Source organism: Alexandromys fortis, unplaced genomic scaffold, assembly GCF_014885135.2.
Source record: "Alexandromys fortis isolate MF-2015 unplaced genomic scaffold, M_Fortis_MF-2015_v1.1 scaffold_164, whole genome shotgun sequence".
NCBI classification, from domain to species: domain Eukaryota; kingdom Metazoa; phylum Chordata; class Mammalia; order Rodentia; family Cricetidae; genus Alexandromys; species Alexandromys fortis.
Window position 1 is genome coordinate 1,953,936 of NW_026068047.1, and position 27,915 is coordinate 1,981,850.

The 27,915-nt window shown below is 37.0% G+C and overlaps 1 protein-coding gene across 13 annotated transcripts in view; it reads right to left on the minus strand.

Annotated features, from left to right (window-relative positions):
• Positions 1-27,915, minus strand: part of Dop1a (DOP1 leucine zipper like protein A) — an 88,946-nt gene that overhangs the window by 42,612 nt on the left and 18,419 nt on the right. For all 13 annotated transcript variants that reach the window (XR_007588161.1, XR_007588162.1, XM_050118885.1 and 10 more), the window contains 11 exons: positions 24,306-24,496; positions 22,354-22,535; positions 17,367-17,537; positions 15,908-16,101; positions 14,230-14,324; positions 6,472-6,571; positions 5,413-5,522; positions 4,250-4,358; positions 2,858-2,978; positions 2,053-2,172; positions 321-435 (listed from right to left, as the gene is read on the minus strand). Coding sequence is in view for 11 of the 13 variants with exons in the window: in XM_050118885.1 (XP_049974842.1) it covers positions 321-435; positions 2,053-2,172; positions 2,858-2,978; positions 4,250-4,358; positions 5,413-5,522; positions 6,472-6,571; positions 14,230-14,324; positions 15,908-16,101; positions 17,367-17,537; positions 22,354-22,535; positions 24,306-24,443 (1,455 nt within the window). In the remaining 2 variants the exon portion in view is untranslated. The remainder of the gene's footprint in view (positions 1-320; positions 436-2,052; positions 2,173-2,857; positions 2,979-4,249; positions 4,359-5,412; positions 5,523-6,471; positions 6,572-14,229; positions 14,325-15,907; positions 16,102-17,366; positions 17,538-22,353; positions 22,536-24,305; positions 24,497-27,915) is intronic.

Here is a 27,915-nt window from a genome sequence, read left to right on the forward strand (position 1 = left end):
AAAACACAAGGGAAAACAATTCCAATGGTCTTCATATAATAGAAAACATTGTTAACAAATATAAACGCAGCATCAAAATTCCACCCAATAAACATAAGATTTTACAACATGCAATTGGGAAGTAGATTCCATGTATTCTATACACAAATGCCAAGGAGAAAAAATGTTTAGAAGATGTTATGGAAAAAAGCTATGCCAAAGAAAAAACATTTAGTTTTAAAGATAAGATTTTTTCTGAAGATGACATTTATATTAAACATGAAATATATAAACTATGCTCTTTAAATTCCGTGTTTTTCTCTTTACCAAGATAGTCTTACCAAAGAGACAATATCCAACAAAAAGTCCACCAGTAAGCAGAAATTGGTCAGCTGTAACTCAGATGAGTCACTACTGTCTCCAGGCCCAACCTGAAGTCTGGCATGCAGTGTTCTCCTAAAAGGAAAACAATCAACTTTATCAAACACACTATCACATGATAGAAGACACGTGACTATAACCCTGTCTTAACAAATAAGACTCAAGTCAGGATTGGGACACATTAAAATGTTCATTCCCATTGTCCCAGAACACCACCACACTGTTTTCAAGAAAACATCTCAAAGTGAGGTCCCTGAAATGGCTACTCTGGATTCTACGTGTTCTGGATATAACACACTTGTTGAGATTTGCACTGCTGTCACCATGGATATATCTCCAAGTAAAAATAAATGTTTCTTTATTTGATTTCTAAACTGAGACACTTGGTTTACAAGTGTTTTTTCTGTGTTGCTGTTATGCCAACATATGTTCTTCATATCTGGAATGTAACTCTCCTTCAAGATCTGAGATCAAACATCTGTTTTACAGGAAGTCTCTTTTGATCCAAGATGAAACCCAAGAAACAACAATATTAATCCTATTTGACCAAACACTGCCCTATATTCTCAAGATATAATTATATTGTATTTGACTAGCAAGAAACATAAACAGGTAGAGAAATATATAAAATCAATGAAAGTATGAGGATAGCAGATTCTGATGTGCGGTTTGAGAGAGCCAAGGCTACTGTCAGGTGAGCGACCCTCTACAGGATTGTTCCAGAAGAACAAAGGAGGTAGGGTATGTAACAAATAGCACAGTGAAGGCTCAGCAGCACAAAAGGTGGGGAATGTTTAAGAAATAATCCAGGTTGGCTCAAGAACCATGGTTGTGTGTTGTGAATATAGATTAGTACAGAAGGGTGGCTATATGTGTAGAAAACACAAGGTGGGCAAAGATACTAATAATTCCTCTCCATCCTGACACCTTAACCTATGAGGCATTTTCAACTTTTAATCTATTCCCGGGGCAGACATGTGTGTATTTACTTGTACCACTATAAAGTCTCTGAGGTCAGCGATTATCTAATATGCCTAGCAGATGCTTTTCAGTTGGGTTCTCAATATCTGCCAATGGGACAAGCAAGTAAATCCCCAAATTCTTAGAGATTCATAGACAAATATATTTCTAAATTCTCTAGACTCAAGATTGGACATGCCTACTTTGGAATACATGTTTCTCATGCTTTAGAAGTTAACTAGGGCATGAAAGAGCTAAGTTTGGAGTCCGGATAGAGATTTCACTCTGCTTCACTAGCACTCTAGCGATTTCAGACTGTTTCAGGCTTTCTACCCTAACAGGCGGTGTGTTTATTATTGCTTATCAGTTACCAAATGGGATGGTTCTAAGTCTCTGAAAACACACAGTGGGCCTATTGATAAACAGAAATAGTTCTGTGAAAATGTGCTGATGCAGACTACTATCTTCTCCACAGTCAAAAACAGGGGAGCTGCTGCAAGCCAGACACAGGAACACTCTATGCTGGGGAGTGGATCATCATTTCTAAGCTCCTTTCCAGTTCTAAGACTATGTTAGCAATGATTTTTATATCCTAAATTGACAAAGTAAATTTAGATTATGGGTAAATAATGAACATTTTTCGGTAGGAAAAAACATATAAAAGAACATTTTAAAAGCTAAATATTAGCTTTGAATGTTATTGGACTACAACAAATGAAGCTGTTAACTTACCGACAACATTCTTCAAACCAGCGTGCAATGTAATCCCACATATAATAAGGTTCAAAGGAATTAAAAAGAAGATTCGCAGTTTTAATCAGCTCGGCTGTTTTCTTGTTTTCCCTTAATTTACTAAAAAATAAAAGAAACCAAACAATTAAAAATATTGATATTTCTTTCAAAACTGAGTGCAGTATTACTGGGGTAGTACACATTATTACACACTGCTAGAATACTGTCTAGCAGGAGGAAGACTGCAATGGTGACATAATCTATTCTCACTCTTGGAGCCAAGTGCCTTTTTCTACTTACTGAGTCATCTCATCAGCCCAAATACTCAATTAATTTTCTAAACTGATATGATTAAGAAACATTCAACTATCAAATGGTGATTACTCTTCTTGTTTAAAGTACCTGCCTGAGGGCTGGAGAGATGGCTCAGCGGTTAAGAGCATTGCCTGCTCTTTCAAAGGTCCTGAGTTCAATTCCCAGCAACCACATGGTGGCTAACAACCATCTGGAATGAGGTCTGGTGCCCTCTTCTGGCCTTCAGGCATTCACGCGAACACAATATTGTATACATAATAAATAAATAAATTAAAAAAAAAAATAAAGTACCTGCCTGAATAGTGAGTGCAATTAATTATATTTCATACTATGAATGTGATAATTTTATTCACTATAATAAAAACTTTAGAGTAAGATCATAACCATTACTAATAATCATATTATATTAATTTATATTACTAGAATCCATTTCGTAAGCATTAATAATTGAGGCTATTTTTATGTCATTCTTAATTTTTTAGCAATCTACCTGCTTAACTGAGCATGGTCCTTGCTGAAGGGTGGTTCCATCTGAAGATCCAATTCTGCTTTACATTGAGAATACAATGTTCTAAACACCTCAATTAGAACATCTTCTAGAATTACAGGTCCTAAAATTAATATACAATAAATTATATGCAGCAGTTATTTAGGGTTAGCAAATCATGATGACCTGAAGAATAGTCCAATTAAAGTATGCTTTGAAAAAAAGTACTTTATGAGGAGATTTCCCAGCCCCCAAAGGTAAACTTTTGAAACATGGTCCAATAGTAAGTAATGGGATAAATGTTTATTTTAAGTATAGAGTTTAAGTATAAAGTCACCTTAATAGAAGTGACCATAATCCAAAAAATTGGTTAAATCTGTTACCTTGGACAGGCAGGCTCTTTAGTTTTTGAGTCTTAGTTTCCTAATCCCAAATGAGGAGAGTATAACTAGCTTTATAGGTCTTTTTTTTTTTTTTTTTTTCCTTTTGGTTTTCCAAGACAGGGTTTCTCTGAAGCTTTTAAGACTGGCCTGAAACTAGCTCTTGTAGACCAGGCTGGCCTTGAACTCACAGAGATTCCTCAGTCTCTGCCTCAAGAGTGCAGGGATTAAAGGCGTGCACCACCACCGCCCAGCTTACGGGACTGTCTTAAGATTTAGAGAAACATCTGCAAGGTACACCATGCAGCTCTTAGAACAATTATCCAGTAGATTTTGCCACATCAAAGTTGTTGCTAAATAATGCTCAAAATCAGAAAAATAAGTTTGACTGCTTCACAGTTACCACTATCTTCTTTAAAAAGTGTCCTGAGCTTCATCACCATCACAGAAACCCTCAAAAGTGACCCTGTTGAAGTTCCTGACACACACACAAAAAAATCACTTTTAAGAGCTGGGGAACTATAGCCAAAACACCTGAATATACTTAGAAAATTTACATACTTTATAAGAGATAATTGCCTTTTCTTAGTTTATGTTAAGTACTATAGTTCATTTTCTAGTAGATCTAATAAATAATAAGCACACAATGTTGGAAACCACAGAAAGCAACAGCAACAAGAAGACTATGAAGGAAATATATAACTCACATTTCTGTTTCAGTCCTCAAATTCTAAGTTAGTTATGCCAGATCAACAATGTTTCCATTTTAGTGAATGATTAAAAGGAGATGAGATGACATCTTTTAAGAAGCCGACTCTGCTGCCTACAGTGTCAGGCACAGGTCTGATGCTGACATAAACACCAGCTACATATCTTTAACTTCAGTTAACAAACTGTTGAGAATCTGAGAATCTGTATTTAAAAGAACACCGCAATTTTCCCAGTGTCTTCATTCTACTATTATCATGAAACAACACAAAAGCACATGTCCGCTTATGTTTTGGGCATATATTACCTAGCTCAGGTTTGTCCAATAAGCTGATTAAAATCCGAAAAGGTTTTAGATCTTGCATGAGAGTGCTTTCTTCTCCAAATCCATTCACTTGTAAGATTCCTATCATGGCCTTTAAAAAAAAAAAAGCATACTAATGATTTAGGAACTAGTAATATATATACATATATATTTTTAAAGAGCTATTTTTAACTACATCCATGAAATGTAGATTCACATCCCTGCACTGTTCTTATCGATGTCTTCTTTCTTTGCCAGGAACAAAGATGGTAGACTCACTTACCGAGAGAAAGCAACATATTTAAATCATAAGCATTAATTTGTTGTTTATTTTTGAGAAAAGGCCTTGCTACAAAGACTAGGTTGACAACAAACCATCCTCCTGCTTCAGTTCTCTGAGTGTGGAGCTACAAGTCCATCAATCTAGATCATGAATTTTCATTGGGGAAAAAAACAAAGGAGAATCAAGAGAAGTGTACTGAGAAATCGAGTGTTGGCCATCTAGATGAAGATATTAGTTTAAGACATGAACTATGCCATCTTATCACCAAGGGGTATAGTATGTAATTATCTTCTTAGCTATTTAAAATTCAGTGTATAATTTCCTGCATTTAAAAATGCTTCAAGCTGGGCTTATGATACACACCTATAATCCTAGCACTTTAGAAGCAGAAGCGGGCAGGTCCTGAGTTCAAGACCACCTAAGCTACACAGCAAGATCCTATCTCAAAATCAAATAAGTAAATGAAGAAAACCGCTTGAGCAATCATTTGTTTTCTTGATACAGTTTCTTAGAGCATTTTGATGCACCTTAAATAAATATAGTAGGAAATAAATGGATAATTTTAATGTTTCTATGTGTGTTGCAGTCTTACCATATCTAACCTGCAAAAGCCCAATCCAACCAAAGTTTCACAGGAAACATGGTCATGGGCACCTTTTGAAATGCTCCAACCTTCACAAGAGCAGACAGGTGAAAAGCTGTCCTCCTGTGGAGTCCAGCTGTGACTACCTTTGTGCTGTAGTTGTATGTCTATTACAGTTATTTTTTGGAAGTTTTTTTTGAGTCTTGTCCTGACTTCTTCAATTATGAATTCAATTAAAACAGGACTTTGCCAGGCTTTTTCAACAGGAAGGAAGCAAAGAATAATGAAAACAGTCATTACCTGGACTAACAATTCCTTTGAAAAGGTTGTAAAATAGTAAGTGGCATGTTCTTCAGGATTACTGTGTCTTGTGCTCCTGGGTCCTATGATAGCACCGTTGTTATCAAAACCTCCATGGGAATAAATCACAAAATTAAAATGGAAGCCTTAAAACTGTTGTTCACTAAATGCTAAAATATCTCAAAAACAGCACTAAACACTTACCCAATTAGTAGCCCATTCAGTGTCAGCAAGAGAGACCATTTTAGATAGTTTAATAAAGGGAAACCAATTCAATAGATGAGTCTAATAGTATTCTTCCAAAGTTATCTTCTTATTTTACCCCAAATCTTACAGTAAAATAACTGAGGATTTACAATATCTAAGGAAAGTCATCAAATGTCCTTTCACTCTAGTAAGAGGTTGTAAGGACAGACAAAACATTCATAAAAAGATAGAGGATTACATGTACATAATAAATGTTCTATGGCTTATGTACACACACTGTCTCACAATGATGTCATCTGTAAGACAGTGGTAATTACTACTTATGATTCCTTGATGACTTGAAAGTTTTGGAAATTTTATTTTTATTTTGTCTATTCACTTAATCTTTTTAATATACTAACATTAACTATAATGTGTAACAGGAACGACATCTTGCTAAAGTGAACATGATTTTATGTTCCCTTAACATAGCCCCTTAAGAGGGTTTTGAAATTTGATCAAAAATGTCATCATTAATAGTCCCCCCACCTAAGATTGACTGATTGATTTTTAGTGCATGTGTGTGTGCTATATGAGTGCATGTGCCCTTGGAGGCCAGGAGAGGGCACTGGAGCCCCTGAAACTGGAATTACAGGTGGTTCTGAGCCACCTGATACAGGTGCTGGCAACCAAACCCTGGTCCTCGAGAAGAGCAGCAGACATTCTTAACCACAGAGCTATCTTTCTGGCACAGTATTTTATTTTTATTGTTCATTTACACATAAATATTTAGTTTCTTCATACAATTTCAGAACAGTTATGCATGACAAGTTTTTTTTTTGTCAATTATAAGCATATTCATTAGATACCTACCAAGAAGCCATGCATAAAGTCTTCGGTTCAGGGACATATCCCTCCTTAGTACTACGTGAAGGGCTGCTGACAAAATCCTGATCATATCGGGTCGAGTGGCCTGAAAAAGGAATGTAGTTATACTTAATGGAGATATACTACTGTTTTTACTCTTTTAAAAAAGGAATACCTTGAAGTTTTCTTAGAACATTAGAGTGTAAGAGAGGTGTTTTTTACATAACATTGCTTCATCTAATCTTTCAAATACAGGAGCTATTACTTCTAGTTCACATGTGAGGAAACAGGAAGAAAGGTAACATGACTCAGTTTTCTTTCTGGGTAGTCTCACAGAGCTTACAAGTCTGTTTTCAAACTCCCTAAGCAGCAAAGGACAGCCCTCAACTTCCACTCTGACCTTCTGTTCTTTCTGCCGGCCTCTACCTCCCTTCTACCTCCCTAGTAAGTGTGTGCCACTGTGCCCAGCTGCCCAATTCCAACTTCAGTTTTACAGTTGGAACCAAACTCATTCACTCACTCTAACATTACGTTTAAAGTTCTCTTTTCCTCTCCATCAACAGTACAATCTGACACAAACGAGGACTGTAAAGAGAACAAATGGTTCAACACTAGCAGTGCACTTTAAAATCTTCAAGAAGACTTTAGCAGCAATCAGTCCTCTTCTCTTTCTTTTTTCTTTTTAAAATTCTATTTGTAATACCTCAAAGATGGAAAAAAAATCCACAAATACAATCCAAATAGAGTCCTTTTGTTCTAATAGCTTTAACTTTTTCCTTCAGATTTTCCCCTCTAGCTTTAATTTGATGTTTAAAATATTAAAAGAAAAGATGGAAGATTGCTAATAAATTTGTTAACATTAAGGGTATTACTGGGGGCTCAAGGGCTTAAAGTTCTTGTTATGCAAACCTGATGACCTGAGAGGTGGAAGGACAGAGCTGTCTCCTAAAAGTTGTCTGCACATGTGCAACTGAAGCACACACAAAATATGAATTTCAAAAGAACATCACCGGGTAATCACTTAAATGTGTAATCTGGGAATCTTAAAATCTGATCTTGGAAAATGACCAATTTAAAACTACTCTGTAAAAAAGTCCCCAGCAGCTCTCTCTCATTCGCCAGTAGCTCTGTAACTAGACATGGGACTCTGTGCCCACGTCCCCGTCTGTCTCTGTGCTGCAGTTGTTGGCAGTTCACTCTCTGGGAGAGGGCAGTCAGTGTTCTTTCAGGGTAAGGCTTAGAAGGTCAATCCTGCTTCAGTGCAAAGCTACACTCAGGAGTATATGGGCAGCACAGAATGAATTGAATGAGTTGGTTGGGGGTGGGGGACGACACAGAAATTGATGGGTTGGGAAGGGGACTAGATTTAGGAAGAGTTGGAGGCAGGAATATTATCATATACATTGTATGAAATTCTCAAAGAACTAATAAAAAAATTAAAACAACAACAAAAAGTATCTGAACCTCTTAAGGTCCAAAAGCATAGTGAAAATAAAATGTTTGGGTAATACTACAGAGCTAACCCTTCCTTACTCACAACAAACCCTCTCTATACAATCTTCCTGTTATGGAAAGGGAATCATCCCCAGAATTAGTAACAGCTGAGATGATAGAGAATACAGGTCATCCACAGGTGACAAATTATGCCCATTCTTTATAGATACTGTCAGTAAGCCAGAAAACTTGTCAAGTGTGATCCCTAGGTGCCATTCCAGGCAGCTTACAGGGTGAAAACCAGCTATGTAGCATACATAAAGAAAACATCATATACTATCTAAATGTATTTACTTTTTCTTTTGCTGTGTTGTCATTTCTCCCAATAGGTAAGAAGCAAGCTAAACAATCTGGCATATCCGTATGAAAAGCAGGTGAGTAGAAGCATCTACCATACTTACAATCTTTATATTTTCACTACCACATTCTTGGAGAAAAATAAAAACAGCAGCAAAAAAGGAAAACAAGTTGATGGTATAGCTCAGTGGTAGATACGTTTGCAGTAGACCCTGAATTCAATTCCAGTACATAGAAGGAAAGGAAAGAAGGAAGGAAACTAGCCAGTTCACAGGTCTTTTAAAAGAATGCTTCTGAAACTTGAGCTTGTCACTCAAGATACACTTTTCAGTTTATGACTTTTACTATTTTGTATACTGAAATTGTATAATGTAGAAGGGTTGTCTTACTGTTAAGAACTGAAAAGCTCCCCCCACCCAAAAAAAACAGAATACCATTTTTGCCAAACTATGATCTTTCTTTATAATATGTTGGGCTATATCCAATATAAAATATGGGATATTTTAGATTTTGGCATTTAGTAGTCCCTTCTTAAACAACATGATATTGTCACTTAAATGAAAACAATATTGGTATAAATAATAATATTGGAAATTCCAAAAGAAAGCTAATTAAATTGTAGAAGACTTTGTGTTAAAATTACACTGCTTCAAGACACTGAGTTAAAAATTTTTCAGTACTTAGTTTTTTAAGCTTCATATATATGAACATATGTATTTACGTCATTTCTACCTTTCCCTCCTTCCTCCAAGTCCAACCTCCTCCTTCTCCAGCTAATAGCTTCTTTATATTTTTTTTTAAAAAAAGATTTATTTATTACATGTACAGTGTTCCGCCTGCATGTATGCCTGCAGGCCAGAGGAGGGTACCAGATCTCATTACAGATAGCTATAAGCTACCATGTGGTTGCTAGTAGTTGAACTCAGGACCTCTGGAAGAGCAGTCAGTGATCTCCAGCCCACATTGCATCTTTATCTTTAGCTGTTATAAATGAATAAATACATCAATAACAACCATTTAGTGTTGTGTGTATGTGTATGTATGTTTTTAGGGTGACCACTCAGTACTGGAAAACCAACTGGGAAAAACTGATTCTACTTCTCTCAGCAGTCATTAATTGCCTGTGGCTCTTCATCTAGTGGCAGGGCCTTGTGAAATTCCCACCATCTACGTAGGCATGTCAATTACTGTTCCGGTCTTCTTTAGGCAAGCATTTTGTTGAAATTTCATGGGTACAGCTTCCCTGTCATATTCAGAAGACACAATCTTGAAGCAGATGTCCTGATCCTCAAGCTCTTACAATCTTTCCACCAACTCTTTCATGACCTTCTATGAGCTTTAGGTGTAGGGGTTGTGTTATATCTGTATCAGTTAGGGCCAGGCACCCATGATCAGCTGTTCTTTGCATTTTGACCAGCTGTGAGAGGTGCAAGCTACACCTCAGGCTAGGATGTTAAACAGGCTGTGCACTTGCTGAGGGTTAAAGATGTTGCAGGCATATTAGGTGCCAGTGACTCACCAGGCTTGACTCATGTCCAGATCTGGGTTCTGGGTTAAGACAGACTGGATCTGGCATAGGATAAGCACCCGGGGGAAGGCCTGAAGGTTGGATGCGGCATGAGTGGGCTGAAGTCAGGTGGCTGACCAAACTAGGCTGGTATACAGGATGCACAATGTGGATTAAACCGTGGGTTTGGGAACAGTTTGGGGATGACTGATCAGTCATCCTTTGGGCTCAATAAAAGATGGGCAACTAGGACTATGCCTGAAGGGTTCAGTTACGAAATTTTTTTTTTTTTTTTTTTTTTTTTTTTTTTTTTTTACTGACCAAGCGTTATAGTTAAGGGCTGGTGAGATGGCTCAATAGGTAAAGATGGCTACTTCCAACCCTGATAACATGAGCTCAATCCTCAGCTACAATAAATGCTAAGAGAATTGAATCCTGCAAATTGTCCTCTGACTTCCTCATCAGTGCTGTGGTCACACACACACACACACCCACAATAAATGAATGTAAATACTGCTTTTAAAGACACTGTGTCTTAAACCAGAAACACCTGCCTCCAAGCTCTTGTTCTGATGGGGGAGTGATTTCTTAATAATAAGGAAACTGCCTCGGCCCTCATAGGACAGAAAATTAGGTAGGCGGAGTAGACAGAAGAGAATTCTGGGAAAAAGAAGCTGAGTGAGAGTTGCCATGATGCTCCCACGCCAGACAGATGCAGGTTAAGATCCTCCCTGGTAAGCCAGCTCGTGGGCTACACAGAATATTAGAAATGGGTTAGAACAATATGTAAGAGCTAGCCAATAAGAAACTGGAACTAGCCGGGCCAGGCAGTGTTTAATAGAATACAGTTTCCGTGTAATTATTTCGGGCATAAGCTAGCCATGCAGGCGGCCAGGTGCCGGGGACGCAGCCCCGCCGCTCCTATTTCAACATTGTTCTACTCTGGGGTCTTCAGGAGGTACAGATGAGCTGGTGGAGGTGGTGAGTGGGAGCTGGCCTTTGAATGCACAGTTGCTGCAGTAAGTTTCTATTGCCATTGGCTGCCATCCCTTCCCTATTAAAATGACTTAAATCTGTGGAAGAGTAAGCTAAAATAAACCTTTCTTCCCTTAAGGTGTCTCACACAGGTGACAGTGATGAAAAAAGGTTATACATATAAGTGGTAATAGCAACAAATGTGATTGTTTAGTTTAATGTAGTGGTGGTCTATGTATGGAAAATCTGCCCAGCTGAGTACACCATCATTTTTTTAAATAACCAAACTTGATGATGCAAAATCATACATGAGTAAAAGTTGCAGACTGTTTAACAGAAGAGAATTCTAAAAGTTGATTTATATTTACATATTGCAATTAACTGTAAAACAGCAGATATAACTTTGGTATAGTATCAAAAAGTGTGTACTTATTAACAGAACATATTAATGATTCCTTGATTTTCAAACAGTAGATCAATGTGAGAATTGTTTTTATTTTATTTTCCTTATACATCAACCAAAAAGCAGCTATGAGCTTCCGGGCCAGTTATTAAAGAGATTGACAAAAATATGAAACCCTACTTCTCACTAATTTCTTTCTTACATTCCTTTTTTTTTTCTATAACATACTTTTACAAATGTCATTCATGCAGGTAAGATAACTCAGTATTTTCAGATAAATCAGTAGACTTTTAAAAATTATATGATAAATATGGATAGTACTAACTTATATCAAGAAACTGCTGGGCTGGAGAGATGGCTCAGAGGTTAAGAGCACTGACTGCTCTTCAAGAGGTCCTGAGTTCAATTCCCAGCAACCACATGGTGGCTCACAGCCATCTGTAATGCGATCTGGTGCCCTCTTCTGGCCAGCAAGGATATAGACAGACAGAACACTGTATACATAATAAATAAATAAATCTTTAAAAAAAAAAAGAAACTGCTGAGATCCTCAATACTTTTTAAACATGCAATAGCATCTTGCAACCAAAAGTTTGAGAACTCCTATGCTATCTCCTCACTAGCAGACATGTAGATTATAGGCAGTGTCCCAAAATCTTGGAAGCACCAATGTCTCCCCATCTTATCTGAGGAGAAAACTCAAATAGGAAAGAACAGAAGACATGGTAAAAGTTATAAAACTTCAATTTCTGGAGGAATTTTCAGAAATCTATATCATGGTAACCATAGTTAAAACGTGCTGTACTCAAAGTTAAGGTGTTCTCACTGCAGAAAATAAGCATGTGAAGTAATACATGAGTTAGCTCAATTCAGCCATTCTACAATGTTTTTCTCTCCTCCTCTCTATGCATAGATTTGAAAACATCACGTAAAAACATAAAACATGTTACAGATTGAACTCAGGGCCTGAAGCTTTTACCTCTGAGCTATTCCCCAGATAAGAATTTACATTTTTTTCATTTTAGACACAACGTCTATTGAATTTGCAATCTTGCCTTATCTTCCTCAATGATGGAGCTACAGACATATGCCACCATTACCAAATGTATGGCTAAGAAGCCATTTGTAAATATTGCGGACATCACTCCATATTTTGCAATATGTAAAAGATCACTATAATATATAAAAGCTCACTAGCATTTAATAGTAGACACTCAGATCAGCTTTACCTGAAGTATGTTAAAGATGTCTACCAGTCCATCCATAGCATAACAGCAATCATATTTTTGAGGTAGTTAATGAAGGCTCTGTTAAGTTATAATTAAAATCAATACTTGCTAAGAATTTATTACACACAAGACATGAAAAAAGGTCAAGTGGGGAGCAAAGATGGCTACACCAGCCTCGGAGCCTTATATAATGTAGCACAGTAAGGGAGGATCAGAACTGCAAGAGTAGCAGAGAGAGGGGAACACCAAAAGACTGCGTTCCTGAAACCAGGAGCACAGGAGTCCGGTAGAATTCTGGCTGGCAGGGACAGAGAGAAGGGTGAGTAGGAAAGTATGGGGAAGGTTTAGTTTTCATCGCTGAGCTAATGAAATTACAAATTAAGCTCTTATCAGTTGAAGCCTAAGACTTAATTCCTGGGTGCTGTGGAGGAGCCTCTCGATGGAGGGATTATTAATATAGAATGTTTCAACAGGAAGAAAGGTCAAGAGCAAAGGTCACTGATGCTCTTTCTATGTGTACATATTTAGGTTGTTATCCACATTGCTTTGACTCATTGCTTTCCTTTATAAGACTTGAAAAACGTTCCCACTATGCTACAGCTTTGGCAAGCTTAGTTTACACTGAATTTCCCAGTAGGGGAAAGGTGAAAATCCAAATGGCAGAAAAAAGGCCCATGGTTAAGAGTGAGAGTCTCAAAATAGAAACTAGAAGTGGTTTATATGTCAACTAGTGATAATGTACTCGATGAACTATAAAACTCTTCAGTTATTATTTATTCAAATTAAATGAAGTAGTTAAAAAACTGAAAGTAGAGTAGCAAAGAAAATTTAGCTAAATGAAAAACTTCTGAGTCATAATGAGCAGTCATTATGAGAAAAACAAAGTCCTTCCTGCTAATCCCATTTTAGAAATGTATTTTATTTTTTTGAGACAGGATCTTATTATGTAGCTCTGACTGTCCTGGAATTCATTATGAAAACCAGAGATGCACCTGCCTATGCCCCTTGAGTGCTTGGATTAAAAGCATGTGCTACTACAGCTGGTATGAGTTTAATTTTCAAAGAAGAAAATCTCTGTGTCTTATTATTTATGGTATTTGGTTCCACCATTCTGAATGTATATATTCTGGTGTTTTAAGTCTCATTTTAAATTAAAGTTTATTCTTTTAAAAGATCAAATTAAGGATATTGATTAAATTAAATCTCAGTAATGACACACTTCATTTGTGATTTGTCAAGTCAGTTGCTTGTATCTGTAGTGAAATCAGTAGCAAATGGCACAGGCACTAAGTATTTGGTTCTTTTTTCCCTTGGTTTTTCAAGACAGGGTTTCTCTGTAGCTTTGGAGCCTGTCCTAGAACTAGCTCTTGTAGACCAGGCTGGTCTCAAACTCACAGAGATTTGCTTGCCCCTGCCTTCCAAGTGCTGAGATTAAAGGTGTGTGCTATCACCGCCTGGCAAATATTTGGTTCTCAAACAATGGCTAACTCCTTTAATGTTCTGGCATGTAATGGTGGAGCCACCAAAGTAAAAATAAGGTAACATCAGTCATATGTTAGCTTGGTTGAAGGCCTCGGTCTAAAGGCTCCTTATTTAAGAGTTAACAATGAGCACTCCCTTCTTTTTAAAGTTTAGAATTGTTTTGAAATGTATAAAATAATCTCCTTCATTTACTATATGCTTATCAAACAGTTTAGTATTTTTCTTTAAAATACAATTTCTACTTCATCAAGAAGGAATGTTTTCTATATACTTATGAAGAAAATATTCTAATATGGTACCTTTAAAATGACTATACATCACAGACCTATGATTATCAAAGAATGTCTTTGTTGAAAACATTAGCATTCAAGTTTTACCTGACTCATATGGAATGGAAAACAGAAGAGGATGAGGTCCAGTGTGCTTCTCTGTACAAGTACACTCGAGTCCTGCACTGAAGTACTTACTGCTTCTACCTGAAATAAGAAAGCCTTTAGCATGCTTGGAAATGCTTTCCACAGTAACTTTTCATTTATCTAAGAAAGAGAAAACATACTGTGCCGATCAGAGAGCACCACACACACAAATGTTACCGTCAGTATCAATGACTTTTACCCTATGCCCCATTACATGTCCACACAGCATGCTTGTGCAAATATTGCACAACAGCTTTACAAATACTTGCTCTAAGTGGGATGCAAGTCAAATGTCCACTGACTGATGAAAGAGTAATCACACTACAGTACTAATCATAAGAGAATATGGAGCAATATAAAGCAACAAACACAGAAGCATGGACTAAACTCCACTGTGTTATAAATTGTGAATAAACCATACCCACAGGCGTAAGCAGTATGTTTCAACTCATATTAACAGTCTGGATGGAGTGGAACTAAAAATCAGAAACCAAACAATGTTTTCAAGGATCTAAAAACAGGAAAGGAGCGGCCATAATAGGTCTAGTGTTGTTTGGTGTGATACAATTTTGTTAGTCTTCTTTATAGTAGCGTTTAGGAGATTGTATACATTGTATGTATATATGAAAATTCATACATGTAAGATGGCCCAATTTTAGTGAATGCAAGCAATATTTGACGAAATCTAACTATGGTAGTTTGAATGTCATGAGCCCCCATAATCTCATAAGGAGAGGCACTATTAGGAGGCATCACTTTGTTGGAGTGGGTATGGCCTTGTTGGAGGAAGAATGTCATTGTGGGGGCAGGCTTTGAGGTTTCCTATGCTCAGAATACTGACCAGTCAAATTCCTGTTATCTGCAAGATGTAGGACTCTGAGCTACCCCTCTAACATCACATCTGCCTCCATGCAGCCATGCTCCCTGTCATGATGATAAAGGACTGAACCTCTGAAACTGTTAAGTGAGCCCCCTCAAATGTTTTCCTTATAAAAGTTGCCAAGGTCATAGTATCTCTTTTTAGAAATAGAAACCCTAGCTAAGACACTAAATAAAGTTGTACATTAAATATGAGTCATATAATTATATGGAAAACAAGATTAATCGAAAAACATTTAAGAAGTTTTGAAAATAAATTCCTCCCTCATTTTAAGACTACAGCATCATATAAAGATTTTCTTCCATTAGCAGTCTTGAAAAGAACATAAGAACACAGTCAGTGTGCTATTCTCTCTTTCACTGTTTGCTTTGGTTTTCATCCTGTTCCTCGAACCTTATGCAGAATTCCGCTATATCATTTTGTCTAAAATTCATCTTTCTTATAAAGAAAAGTAAGATTGAAGGTCTACTTTAGGCTATTATAATAAATGTAGCTATGGTAAGAGTGTTCTATTAGTAAGCAAGACAGGAACAATAAAAATCATGAATTACTTGAAAAAGGGTTAACAGGCAAAAATAATAATGTCTTTCACATGAAATATTAATCTTTTAAAATATCAATAATTATTCAGTATTTTGGTTGTTAGCTTTCTCTGATGAAAAATGGCAAGTTTCATGAAAACAGGAATTCTGCCCATGGCATAACCCTCAGAATAGTCTGGAATGCCTGGCTTTAGAGAAACACTTTTGATGTGACAACCTACCATGAGCTCAATGTCACTGCCAATTATATACAGCTGATCTTCCATGGAAAGCTTCCTGTTCAGATGGGCCAGAACGTATGTGATCCCAGGTAAGCGCACAGCGGGACTGGTGAGCAGACTGCCCCATAGTGCACTGTAGAATGCCGACTGTTCTACTGCAGCAGCAACCTTTTCCAGCAGTGTGTTTGTTCTGGGGTGCATAACAGAAGGGTGAAAGAAGGAAACACTCAGTGTCAGATAAGAGAAATCATTATTCTCTTCCAAAATAAATGACAGCATCCACAGACAGTCATGTGCTCCACTCTGAAAACAAATGAGCTAGTCTGGAAGAAGACCCTTCAAAAGTCAGAGAAGGGGTCTAAGTCCTGATTCTACTGTGTATCAGTTGGATAAATGTAATCATTTCAATTCAGTCTCCATCTGTAAGATGCAGAGAACAGCACTGCAGCACCTGTCTACTTCAGCAGGTTGTTAAGTTACTGCAAGCAATAAAGTCACATATATAAAATTAGTTAACCAATCTCAGCATACCTATGCTGACTTCCTACAAGAAAGACATTCTGAAATGCTTCATTCTTTTTGCAATCACAACACACAGTTCACAATAATATAAGTAAATTAGACCTATGACAAAAATTAAGCTAAGGACATTAATGACTGACTTTTTTAAACAAGATAATTCAATATATAGAAGTCTATTGTATTACAGTAGAGTCAGATGATTTCTGATAATGATTTAATAGCAACATTAATCTTTGTCTTCAGTTTATCTATGCATTAAAATATACATTTATAAACATTTTATAGTACTCATATAGAATACTTAGCAAAACATAAATCACAGAACACTGCAACCAGAAAGAGGATTACCTAATTTCTTTACAAAATTTTAATTACAACTAGTAGAATTAAATGGCACTGATTATATACCTCCCTTAAAGGAATAATTTAAAACTTACTTCTAAACTAAATGAACTACTTTTATATTATACTTCTAACATTATAAGCAAGTAGGTAAACTAATAATAGCAAATAACATGGGTCATAGAATGGCTCAGGGGTAAAGGCACTTGCCATGGAAGCCTGAAGAGCAGACTCCCATTCTGGAACCCACATGAAGGTAGAAGAGAATCCCCTGCACAGAGCTGTCCCCTAACTTCCATACACATCAGGCACACAGAGACACATGATAATGATAATGACAGAAAAGAATATATACATTCTTTTCAATTTAGCCTCTAAAGATAATCCAGTATTTTCAGGATTAGATTCTTTTGGTATTGTTGAAATCACTGAAATACACTAGCATAATTAGTCAGTACACTTACTTAAGTTTCAGTCATTACATCTACTCACAACTTAAACTTGGGATTTTCTATTTTTGCCACCTAAACACAGTTAAGGATGGTTGCTGACTAATCCATGACTAATCCATAATCTGTAGAACCATATTACCTCTCATAGTACTCTGATCCTTCTTCTAAGCCAGGAAGAATACCAGTCAGCAATCCCTGGAGACCAGGTTTCAGAGTTTTTCCTAAAGGCAGGTAATATATCTCATACAAACTGAGCAGTGCTGGTTTCACAGACATAGCAGCATTGGCAAGTAGAGGAAACAATCCAGAACTGTCAAAAAATAAAAGATGTAAAAAAGCACCAACATTAATTCATATGCAATTACATCATATCTTTTATTTTTGATGAAACAGGTCATAGCAAATGATAGAATAGTATCTATTAATGACTTCTATATTGATTAAACTAAACCAATTCTCTAATGAGTTTCATACTCATAAGCCCTGCAGCTTCCTATCCATTGCAGTCTTTATATTTTACACTTCCAAACAAGAATTCTCATTTTTCCAAAACCCTGTCCTTTCTCCTCTGCAACTAGTGTTTTAGAATATGGCATCTCTGTTATTGGCTGGCTAAAAGTCTAGGAGTGATGTTTGCCCCACTATAAAAATGTCTCCCCCAAGATCCATGCTGGTCGTGCACAGCTTTAATCCCAGCACTCAGGAGGTAGAGGCAGGTAGATCTCTTGTAGTTCAAGACTAGCCTGATCTACATAGTGAGTTCCATGACAGCCAGAGCCTGTAGAGAGACCTTGAATAAAAGAAACCAAAATAAATCAAACCTCCTCCATTAATACTGTCCATGTTCTTTCTTCAGGTTTCTCATCTAGATAATGCCTGGGTAAATTCTTCCTATATCATCTGTGTAATTACCTAGGAGAGATTGCCATATTTTCATCACCTTGTCTCAACAGGTAGAATTGAAAACTGCCCTGAAGCCACTACTTGCAGTAAAAACCTCTCATAGATTTCCTGTTGCCAACAGTTTTGAACAGTTTTTAAGTTGTGGCTACTGCATATGTACAACCCATGTGTACTCACCTATTTTGTTCTTGCACTTCCAACTTAGCCATTCTGAAGCGTTTTCTGCCGGTTTCTTTGAGAACCTTCCATGCCCTCTGTAGGGTCCAGGCCTTTGCCCATCACAAAGACACAACCCCTACTCTCTTGCCTACATCCTTATAAGCACTGGAGGATCCTTAAACATCCAGCTCTCAGTTTATGTCAGTTCCTCAATGAAACTTAACTGCTAACTAGAGTAGGATAGTAAACCTATTTTATTTTTATAACTTATTGGAGTATTTATTACTAGATCTGAACTATTTGTATCAGGAACAAGAGGTAAAAGAGGTTTCTGTATTTAAATCCCTTGCATCATGCTCTACATTCAAGTAATGCTTTGAAGATAAATGAAGATTCTCAATCACTCCTAGTTTATAGGGAAGTAGAAGTCACGTTCGACTGGCCAGTTTTCTGCCAGAAATTTTAGGAACTGTGTGACCTGAAGATACAGTCATACTCTGTCTTTGTGCAACTGCCAAATATGTGCCTGGGGTTGTAACCCACCTTTGAGACGGGCTAGCGTCATTTACAACTCTATCTCCTTAATTTCTGTCTTTCTCTGCTGACATCTTTGCTTCAAACCCAATGTACTTAAATATTTCTCCATGACGCTAACAGATTGCAATAAACAAACCTCCAAATCCAAATTTAACCAGCTCTCAGCTTGAAGCCATCATTCTGCATCAATGTTTAAGAGTATGAAGTGAACATATTTGATTACAGTGTTATATCCAAATATATGTGTTTGTCCATCCATCCACATCCATCCATCCATCCATCCATCCATCCATCCATCCATCCATCCATCCATCCATCCATGATGGAGGAGGGTCATCTTTCTATCTGTTGTTTCATTGGTTAAGTAATAAAGAAACTGCTTGGCCTCTGATAGGACAAAAAATTAGGTAGGCAGAGTAGACAGAACAGAATGCTGGGAGAAAGAAGATGAGTCAAGGAGTCGCCATGGTTCTCCCACTCCAGACAGATGCAGGTTAAGATCTTTCCTGGTAAGCGCACCTCGTGGTGCTACATAGATTATTAGAAATGGGTTAAGAGGCTGAAACTAATAGGCCAGGAAGTGCTTAAAAGAATACAGTTTCCGTATAATTATTTCAGGGTAAAGCTAGCCGGATGGAGGAACGTAGCCAGCCGCTCCTATTACAACACATCCATCCACCTATCTATCTAATCTTATCTATCCATCCATCCCCCTACAGACACATAATCTCCATTTTATATTTTACCCCCTCCCCATACTTTTTTTTTTTTTTTTTTGGTTTTTCGAGACAGGGTTTCTCTGTGGCTTTGGAGCCTGTCCTGGCACTAGCTCTGTAGACCAGGCTGGTCTCGAACTCACAGAGATCCGCCTGCCTCTGCCTCCCAAGTGCTGGGATTAAAGGCGTGCGCCACCATCGCCCGGCATTCTCCCCATACTCTTGAACTGTGACACGACCCTTCTACATGTGATATAAATTTTGTGATATATAAACTATGGCTATCATTCATAGTTTCTAGTTCTCACTTTCATAGTACTTATTATTTACTAAACTTACTAAGTAACTAGAGCAAAAGAGTACCTTAAATAATAAAAAAGAAAAGAAACAAAAGCATTTGGCCTTCCATCCGTGTTCTAAAGCAATGAAGATGATGGAAGGACAGTCTTTTGTTTGTTATGGTATTTTAGGATTCAGAAATCAGCTTCTTTTTTATCCCAAAGCCAGATTATAAAAACTGAACTTTCTCTTTTCAAAGGTAGATTGTAGAAATTATTTTTTCCTTGCCATTTTGACTTGGATGTAGCTGTACAGAAATTCATTCATCTACCTTGATTGGCAGTAGAAGGCTTCAGTTTCAAAAAGGATCCTCCCTAAACCTTTTAGGAGGCAATGTTACACAGAGGCGCTAAAAAGAAGGTGGACAGGCAGACCGTGCTGGCTTCCCTGTTCAGTGTGTCAACAGTGAGCACCAGAGCACACATTTTGCTATATGGTTGCTCATGCTTTAATCTTGCCTATGTATTTAAGTATATGCATAAAAACCTCAAAGAATAGAGGCTTCAGAGTTTCTGAACTCTGGATACATAGACCCATCCAGGAAGGGAACCAGAAACTCATCCACTTTCTGGGAGGCAGTGTATGTACCTCAGTTCTGGATAAGGAAGTGAAACTCCTGTGCTCAGGACTTTCATTTTGCTGCATACCTGTGTCCTTTAAAATATCTTTCTTGATAGTCAATAAATATATTTCTCTGAATTTTATTTCTAGCAAATTAACTGAACTTAAAGAGGTCAAAAGTCTGGAGGTCTGGACTTATTCTTGGTGTTAAAATTGGAAGCAGTCTCCCTGGGTCCTCAGCCTGTGAGATCTGATAGTATTCCTAGGAAGAGGATGTCCAGCTGAAGTCCCCTGAAGAGCTTGTTTGCTTGCCAAAGGAGAGGAATCCTTACACAATTAAGGATCATACAGACAGTCTATGTTGTACATTAGATTCTTTTAGTTTGGAATTTTTTTCAACCCAGCACATGAAATCTCAGAAGCCATATGTAACATCATTTGTTTAATGTATTTTAAAAAGATCATTCTAATACTGTGTGAAGAAGAGAATATAAAAAGCTAAGGACTGTGCCAAGTATTAGGCCAATGACAAAGCCCAGAGTAAAGTTGATGCTCACTTGGACTGGCAGCTGCCAGTGAGGTAGACAGATGCTTTGGAAACACATCAGAGTAATATGCACATGGTTGTAAGTACTTTCTGTATATTGACTTTTAGTTCTACTAACAATCCTATGAGACCAGTTGTATCATTTCCATTTTTGTAGATGAATCACAAATAGGTTAAAAACAAATAGGTTATTTAATAAATAAATTAATTAATTAATAAAAAAATACTTTAGAAAAAAATAGGTTAAACACAAGAACACAGAATTAGTCTGACACCCCCACTCCCAACCATTGCAAGACAGAACTTTCAGGGAGACTGCACAGGAGGTAGGAGAATATAGACACTATTAACAAATGTATGACTCACTTTTTAGGCTTGTGCAAAGGGACTGATGGTGACAATGCAGTACAATGCAGGAAGGGCAAGTTACGGAAGCATAGATTTATTTTTAAATAGGTAATATTTTAATGGCTCTTAAAGATACACATATATGTGATGACCAAGTCTAGAGGTTAAGGCTAAGGCCAGCACTTGGGACATCAATTTGGAGTCCGTACATAAGAAACAAACCATGGTTATCAGGCGTGGGAGGAAGTAGGGAGATGCAGGCCTAAGGATACAAGTAACAGATAAGCATCAAGAAAAGTCCAGAGGACTATGTGATGAGAGACAAATGAATCTACTTCATTAGAGTACATATCTCATGTCATCACGTTACACACTTTAAATACATATGGTAAGATAAAGAAGATAAATATCGGTGTGGATATGTTTGTTTAACAAGAAAATATAAAGTAAGTACATAAGAAGGCCTGTCTGAACTAAGCCCTAAGAAATGGCAGGTATTGAACTGGGGTAGAAGAGGAAGGGGAATAAAGGATAATGAAAAAGATAAAAGAAAAATGCCATTTCATAGAAGCCAAAGCAAAAGATGGTCAAAAATATCAAAGCTACGAGAAACCAAGGTATTTTATTTTCCTCAGGCTAGCTTCCAACCTTATTAGTGTCAACAATTTTGAATAACTTTTATGAATAATATTTAAAAATAAAAAAACAAATCGAAAAATGTTTTATTTTTTCTAAGTCACTTAATTCAAATATGTAACATTTATGTAAGAAACATTTTTTCAAAATTTTATTGTAGAAAGGTTAAATGGTTTAGCCATGCATACATACATATATCTGAAGACAGGGTCTTATCATGCAAACTTGGCTGGTCTGGAGCTTGCTATGTAGACCAGGCTATTCTCAGACTTATAGAGAGCTGAGTGGCTCTGCCTCCCAAGTGCTGAGACTAAAAGCAAGTACCAACCTGGCTAGAAATATATTTTTATATTGTACATAATTAAGAAAATTACTCTTACCTATATAAAAAAAGATCTTTGGCAAGTCGCTTAGGTCCGATGATTTTGAAGATGATTTCGTATGTTTCAAGTGCCTTCCGATGAACCCCACCTGGTAATGCTGGGTGCAGACATTGAGCTAGGCGTTTGCCTATGGTCAGTTTTTTGGGTACTACCTGGTACTTGGCATTGTTTTGTAAAACCTTGAAGAAAATAATTTCAGAGCAACTGAGAAAAATGTCTTATTTTATTTTTATTTTCTTATATATTTCAAAGACAGCTTTTGAAAGTTATATCAGTATACATTTGAAATGAAAACAAAATTAAAAAGAATTACATTATTAAAAACACACCGATTACAAGCTAACATTTCAGTTAAGGTCTTTTGCCTTTTTTTTTTTTTTTTTTTGAGACAGGGTTTCTTTGTGTAGCCCTGGCTGTTCTGGAACTAGCTCTGTAGACCAGGCCAGCCTTGAACTCAGATATATGGCTGCCTATGCCTCCCAAGTGCTAGGATTAAAGGCGTGCACCACCACCTCCTGGTTGTTAAGGTACTTTTAATGAAAGAACACTTTGTATAAAACGTACAGAATAAAAGCAACAAGATTTTTGCAGCTATTTTCTATGAGACAGAAAATCATGTTGCCTGCCCTTCCCCCACCAAGGCGAGGGTAATACAGAGAGAGAGAGAGAGAGAGAGAGAGAGAGAGAGAGAGAGAGAGAGAGAGAGAGAAACTGTCAAAGGCAATACAGTAGAGAAGTCAGCACTAGAGTTGCCAGTCTCTTTCTCTCTCTCTCTCTCTCTCTCTCTCTCTCTCTGTATGCACATACATAGATGCCTATAAAAATCCTTGGGTTGTTCTACTACGTTTTACCTTACTTTCATCTATAATCTTAGTATCTTAATTTTTGTTATTTAGATACAGTGAGGTATTTTCACAAATTGATAAATGTATAAGAAGCTAATTATGTTCTTAGTCTAATTCATATTAATAATTCCCAAGCAGCCTTCAAAATGGGACTCTTAGCAATTTTTCAGCAAGACAAAGAACTTAACTTCCTATAAGTGAAGTCATACTATGGAGTGATTTTTGTGGATGTTATAATGTGTGACACAGAAGTGTATATGTCCCCATTTTAATATAAGTTCTTGGCATAATGAAAATGAAAGGTTTTTTTTCTTGTACTATCAGGGTAACGATCTGTAGAGTGAAATACCTTGCCATCTATTGTCCTAGCTATGCATCTTAAGATTTTTTTTCCCTAATAACTGCACATGGGGCTGTTTGATGTTCAAACAGTTATTTTAAAAGGATTCATTTCCTATCCTGCTTTTTTCAATATATTTAGAAGCATCCCCAATCACTAAGACCAATAATCATACCAGAACTATGTGTGTGAAGTAAAAAACGTTTGACTGAAATTATAAACCATTATTGGGTCAAAACAGAAAGTTGAGCGTTGGTCAGTGCCAGAGTTATAGAAGGTGGCTCATTTCAAGTGAAGTTCTAAGGCCTAGGGATTATATTAAAAACTGCCTTTGTAAAAAGTACTGACTTGTAACTAGGCTTGCCTAGGGATAAAGTATTTCTTGTTGATGCACTTATACCATTTGGAAAGGATATTGCAGTCACTACTTTCTATTTATAAACTCCAGAGCTTTACCTGATGCTCAGTCACAGAAACTTGTCCTCACAGTAACATACATGCTTCCCAGTCTTGAGCTTTTACAGGTACCAATAGTGATCATAATTGCATATTTTAAGTGCTACTGTTTTTTTAATGAGAACTGCAAAAGTGTTAGTAGCATGCCTGACTACACAGTAAGAAGTCATGAAGTCAAATGCCATATATAAAATAAGGTTCGGTTACACTTTATATTCTTTAAGATTTAGATAAAACTTGTGTAAACAGGTATAACTGGATTTCTGATTTTTTCTACTCCTTTTACTAAATGAGTAAAACAAGCATACCTTGTTGAGTTTTCCAAGCGCTGATATCAAATCTGCCCATTCACTGGAGTATTCAAAATTCTTTAGTGCTTTGTCAATTGCAGCTACATAGTTTCTGTATTTGGAGTCACTCAATAACTCCAGCTCTTCTGTGTTCATCCTCCCACCGTGTCCCGCTAGTGACCAGTTCCAAAGTCATGCAAAATCATTCCCTATAAGAGATTCCAAGGGAACCAAGGTTACAAAGTATGGAAGTGTGTTCATAGAGTCTCATCATAAAAGAAATGACTAATTTTACAGTTTCTTTAATAGAGGCACTCAAAATTCTAGTCAGCTAGTGTGCAAGGTGATATTAATATTCAAAATAGAAAACTGGCATTATTTCAGAATATAAAGAAAATTTCTGATTATTACATGTTATTTCTGTCACATTTGTTGATGAAACACTTCTGGTACACATTCTCTTCTATTTTGATAGCAAAATCTAGTAGAAATGGTCACATGGGACACAAAATATATAGGAAAGGAGAAAAAAAGAAAAACCAAAGAAAAAAGTGTCTATTCTTAAGATCTACTGTATGAACTAATAATGGGCACCAAGTATGAAGGACCATCAGCTATTTGGAATCAAACTGACTTTGGGTATAAAGGACAAGAATTTATGGTAGTTTAAATACAGCCACAAATTCTTTGATATTACCTTTTAAGAGCAAGTATGCACAGTTCTCCAGTACCTCAGTTTAGCCTCAATTTTAGTGAAAACAAGAAGGCAGAAGAGATACTGGCAGTAGTCAATATGTCACAAGAGCACTTCAGCTTCTAAAGACCCTTAGATAACTTAGATATGAGACAAGACACCTCAAGCATCTCTCTGGAGCTGAACTTACAATAAGAACTGATGCTTTGAGTCACAGTCATGAGAATGAGTTGTTTTAAATAGATCCTCTGTCATCAGCTAAGTCTGGATTTCAGTGCAGACCCAACTTGACACTTTGATGTCACCCTATACGAGATTCCCAAACCAGTAATACACACACAAATTCATATAGACATAAGCAAAGAATATTTTCTCCCATTGGCCAATGAGTTTGAGGGCTATTTTTTATATCACTTTAATTAATCGAATAACAAGAATTTAACTGAGATGAGTATGGGTTCTTTTCCACTTTTTATATTTTTACTTTAACTTCTGTCGGTATCTTTCCCTACCAGTTTGATTCCTGGCCTCTAGGAAGTTCTAAGAATCGGCTCCAGAGGCTGCCAAAACAGTTTGATGAAGTAAGAATAATTTCTCAAACTTTTAAATATAACATATATATATACACATTTAAAAAACTGATTTTTGTAGCAGGTTCTATTGGACTGCCAGACCCTAAATCATGACACAGATACTTATTGTTAACTATGAAAGTTTGCATTAGCTTAGGCTTGTCCCACTAGCTCTTACAATTTAAATTAACGCATTTATTTTAATCTTCATTCTGTCTCATGGCTTGTTACCTCATCTTTCTGTACTGTTTACTCTGCTTTTTCCACATCCAGCTGGTGACCCTGCCTTTCTACTTCTCCAAGATCTCTCTGTCCCTGGAAGTCCCGCCTAACCTTTTTCTGCCTAGTTATTAGTCATTCAGCTTTTTATTAAACCAATCACAGTGACACATCTTCAGACAGTGTAAAGGAATATTCTGCGACAAAATTCGGCTCCTTTCTTAAACTTGTACAAAAATTAACTTAGGAAGATCATAGATTTAAATGATATGTCGAATTATAAGAAAACATAGAAGTAAATCTTCATGATCTAGAGGTAAGAAATCTTCCAAGAAATAATATGAAAAAAGGAAAATTCCCACTCTATCGATATTTAAAATTTTATGCTGCAAGAGATTCAAGAAAGTGCTAAGAGAATGAAGAGAGTGGGAGAATGTGTATTTTCAATCTCTCTGATCATTACTCAGACTGGTATATAAAAAATCCCCCTCACTAAAAGAATACAACGTCTTAAAATGGACAAAATATGTGAACAGACCTATACAATGAAAATATGCAGATATGCAATAGAAAACTGTAATAATGAGACTCACACCCAATGTGCTTTACTAGTTAAAAGGAGAAGTGAAATGTTCTGCAAACTGTTTTATGGTCAAGCTATGGCTTCTATACCTCTCCATACTGATGGACCCCGGGCCTTCCATGTAACACTCTAACAAGGAGATGCATCCCGAGCCCTTTTAAAATTTTATCCTGAGACAGGGCCTTGCTACGTTGCCCAAACGGGTCTCAAACAGCTGAGATTAAAGGCATGTTTTATCTACCATTTTTTTTTTAAAAAAAAAAACTTAATTGTAAGCATACAAAAACCAATAGGCTTTAGATAAAAAAAAAAGCAATACACATGAAAACAAAGCCATAACTTTCGATGATAAAACCTCTAAAATTTGAAGACTATTCATGGAATGAACACAACCAAAATATTTCAGAGTAAACAGAATAGTAAAGTATTAGCTTTTCTAAAGATATATGTACATAATATAATAAATCTTTATTATATTAAATTTTAACTTATAATAAATTTTAATAAGTAAATCTAACAGTGTGTTTTATTAGCAGTAAAAAGAGTAAATAAAAACACATGCAAAAATTTTGCTGATAGGGACACAATTTCTTTCCCTGGCAAGATTTCCAACTTAAGTTAGAATATATTCATTTTGAAGATATACAATCAATATTCAGTGTATTAGAAGGTTAACCTGAGAATCAATTTCGTAGCAACTTCTATTTATGAAAATAGGGGTAATTTATCAATAAGCAGAGGGATAATTTTTTTATTTGATTCTTTTTTTTAAAAAAAAACCAATCCAAGTTCTCACTTCTTCCCCCCCCCCCCCCCCCCCCCCCCCCCCCCCCCCCCCCCCCCCCCCCCCCCCCCCCTCTAATCCTCAGAGAATGTAAGGCAAGTTGCCTTTTGGAAGGTCAAAGGCCCTCCCTACTATATCTAGGCTGAGCAAGGTACCCATCCAAAGAGAATAGGGTCCCAAAAAGCCAGTACACGCAGTAGGGATAAATCCTGGTGCCACTGCCAGTGTCCCCGCAGTCTGCTCCAGCCATGCAACTGTCAACCACATTCAGAGGAACTACTTTGGTCCTATGCTTGTTCCTTCCCAGTCTGTCTGGAGGTGGTGAGCTCCCATTAGCTCAGGCAGACTGTTTCAGTGGGCGTACCCATCATGGTCTTGGCCTCATTGCTCATATTCTCACTCCTTTCACTCTTCAACTAGACCATGGGAGCTCAGTTCAGTGCTCTGATGTGGGTCTCTGCCTCTGCCTCCATCAGTTGCTGGATGAAGGCTCTATGGTGATCTGCAAGATAATTATCAGTCTGACTACTGAGCAGATCAAGATCGGGCCTGGGTCCTAGGTGGGGTCATCCTTTTGGATTCCTGGGAATTTCTCTTGAGCCAGGCTTCCTCTAACCCTATAATGGCTCCTTCAATCATGATATCTTTTTCCTTGCTCTCGTCTCTGTTTTTCTTCCATCCCGGCCATCCCATTCCCTCAAGTTCTCCTCTGCCCTCCCACTCTCCCCTCCTCTACTCCTGCTGCCCTCCCTTCTCCCTCCTCCCCCATGCTCCCA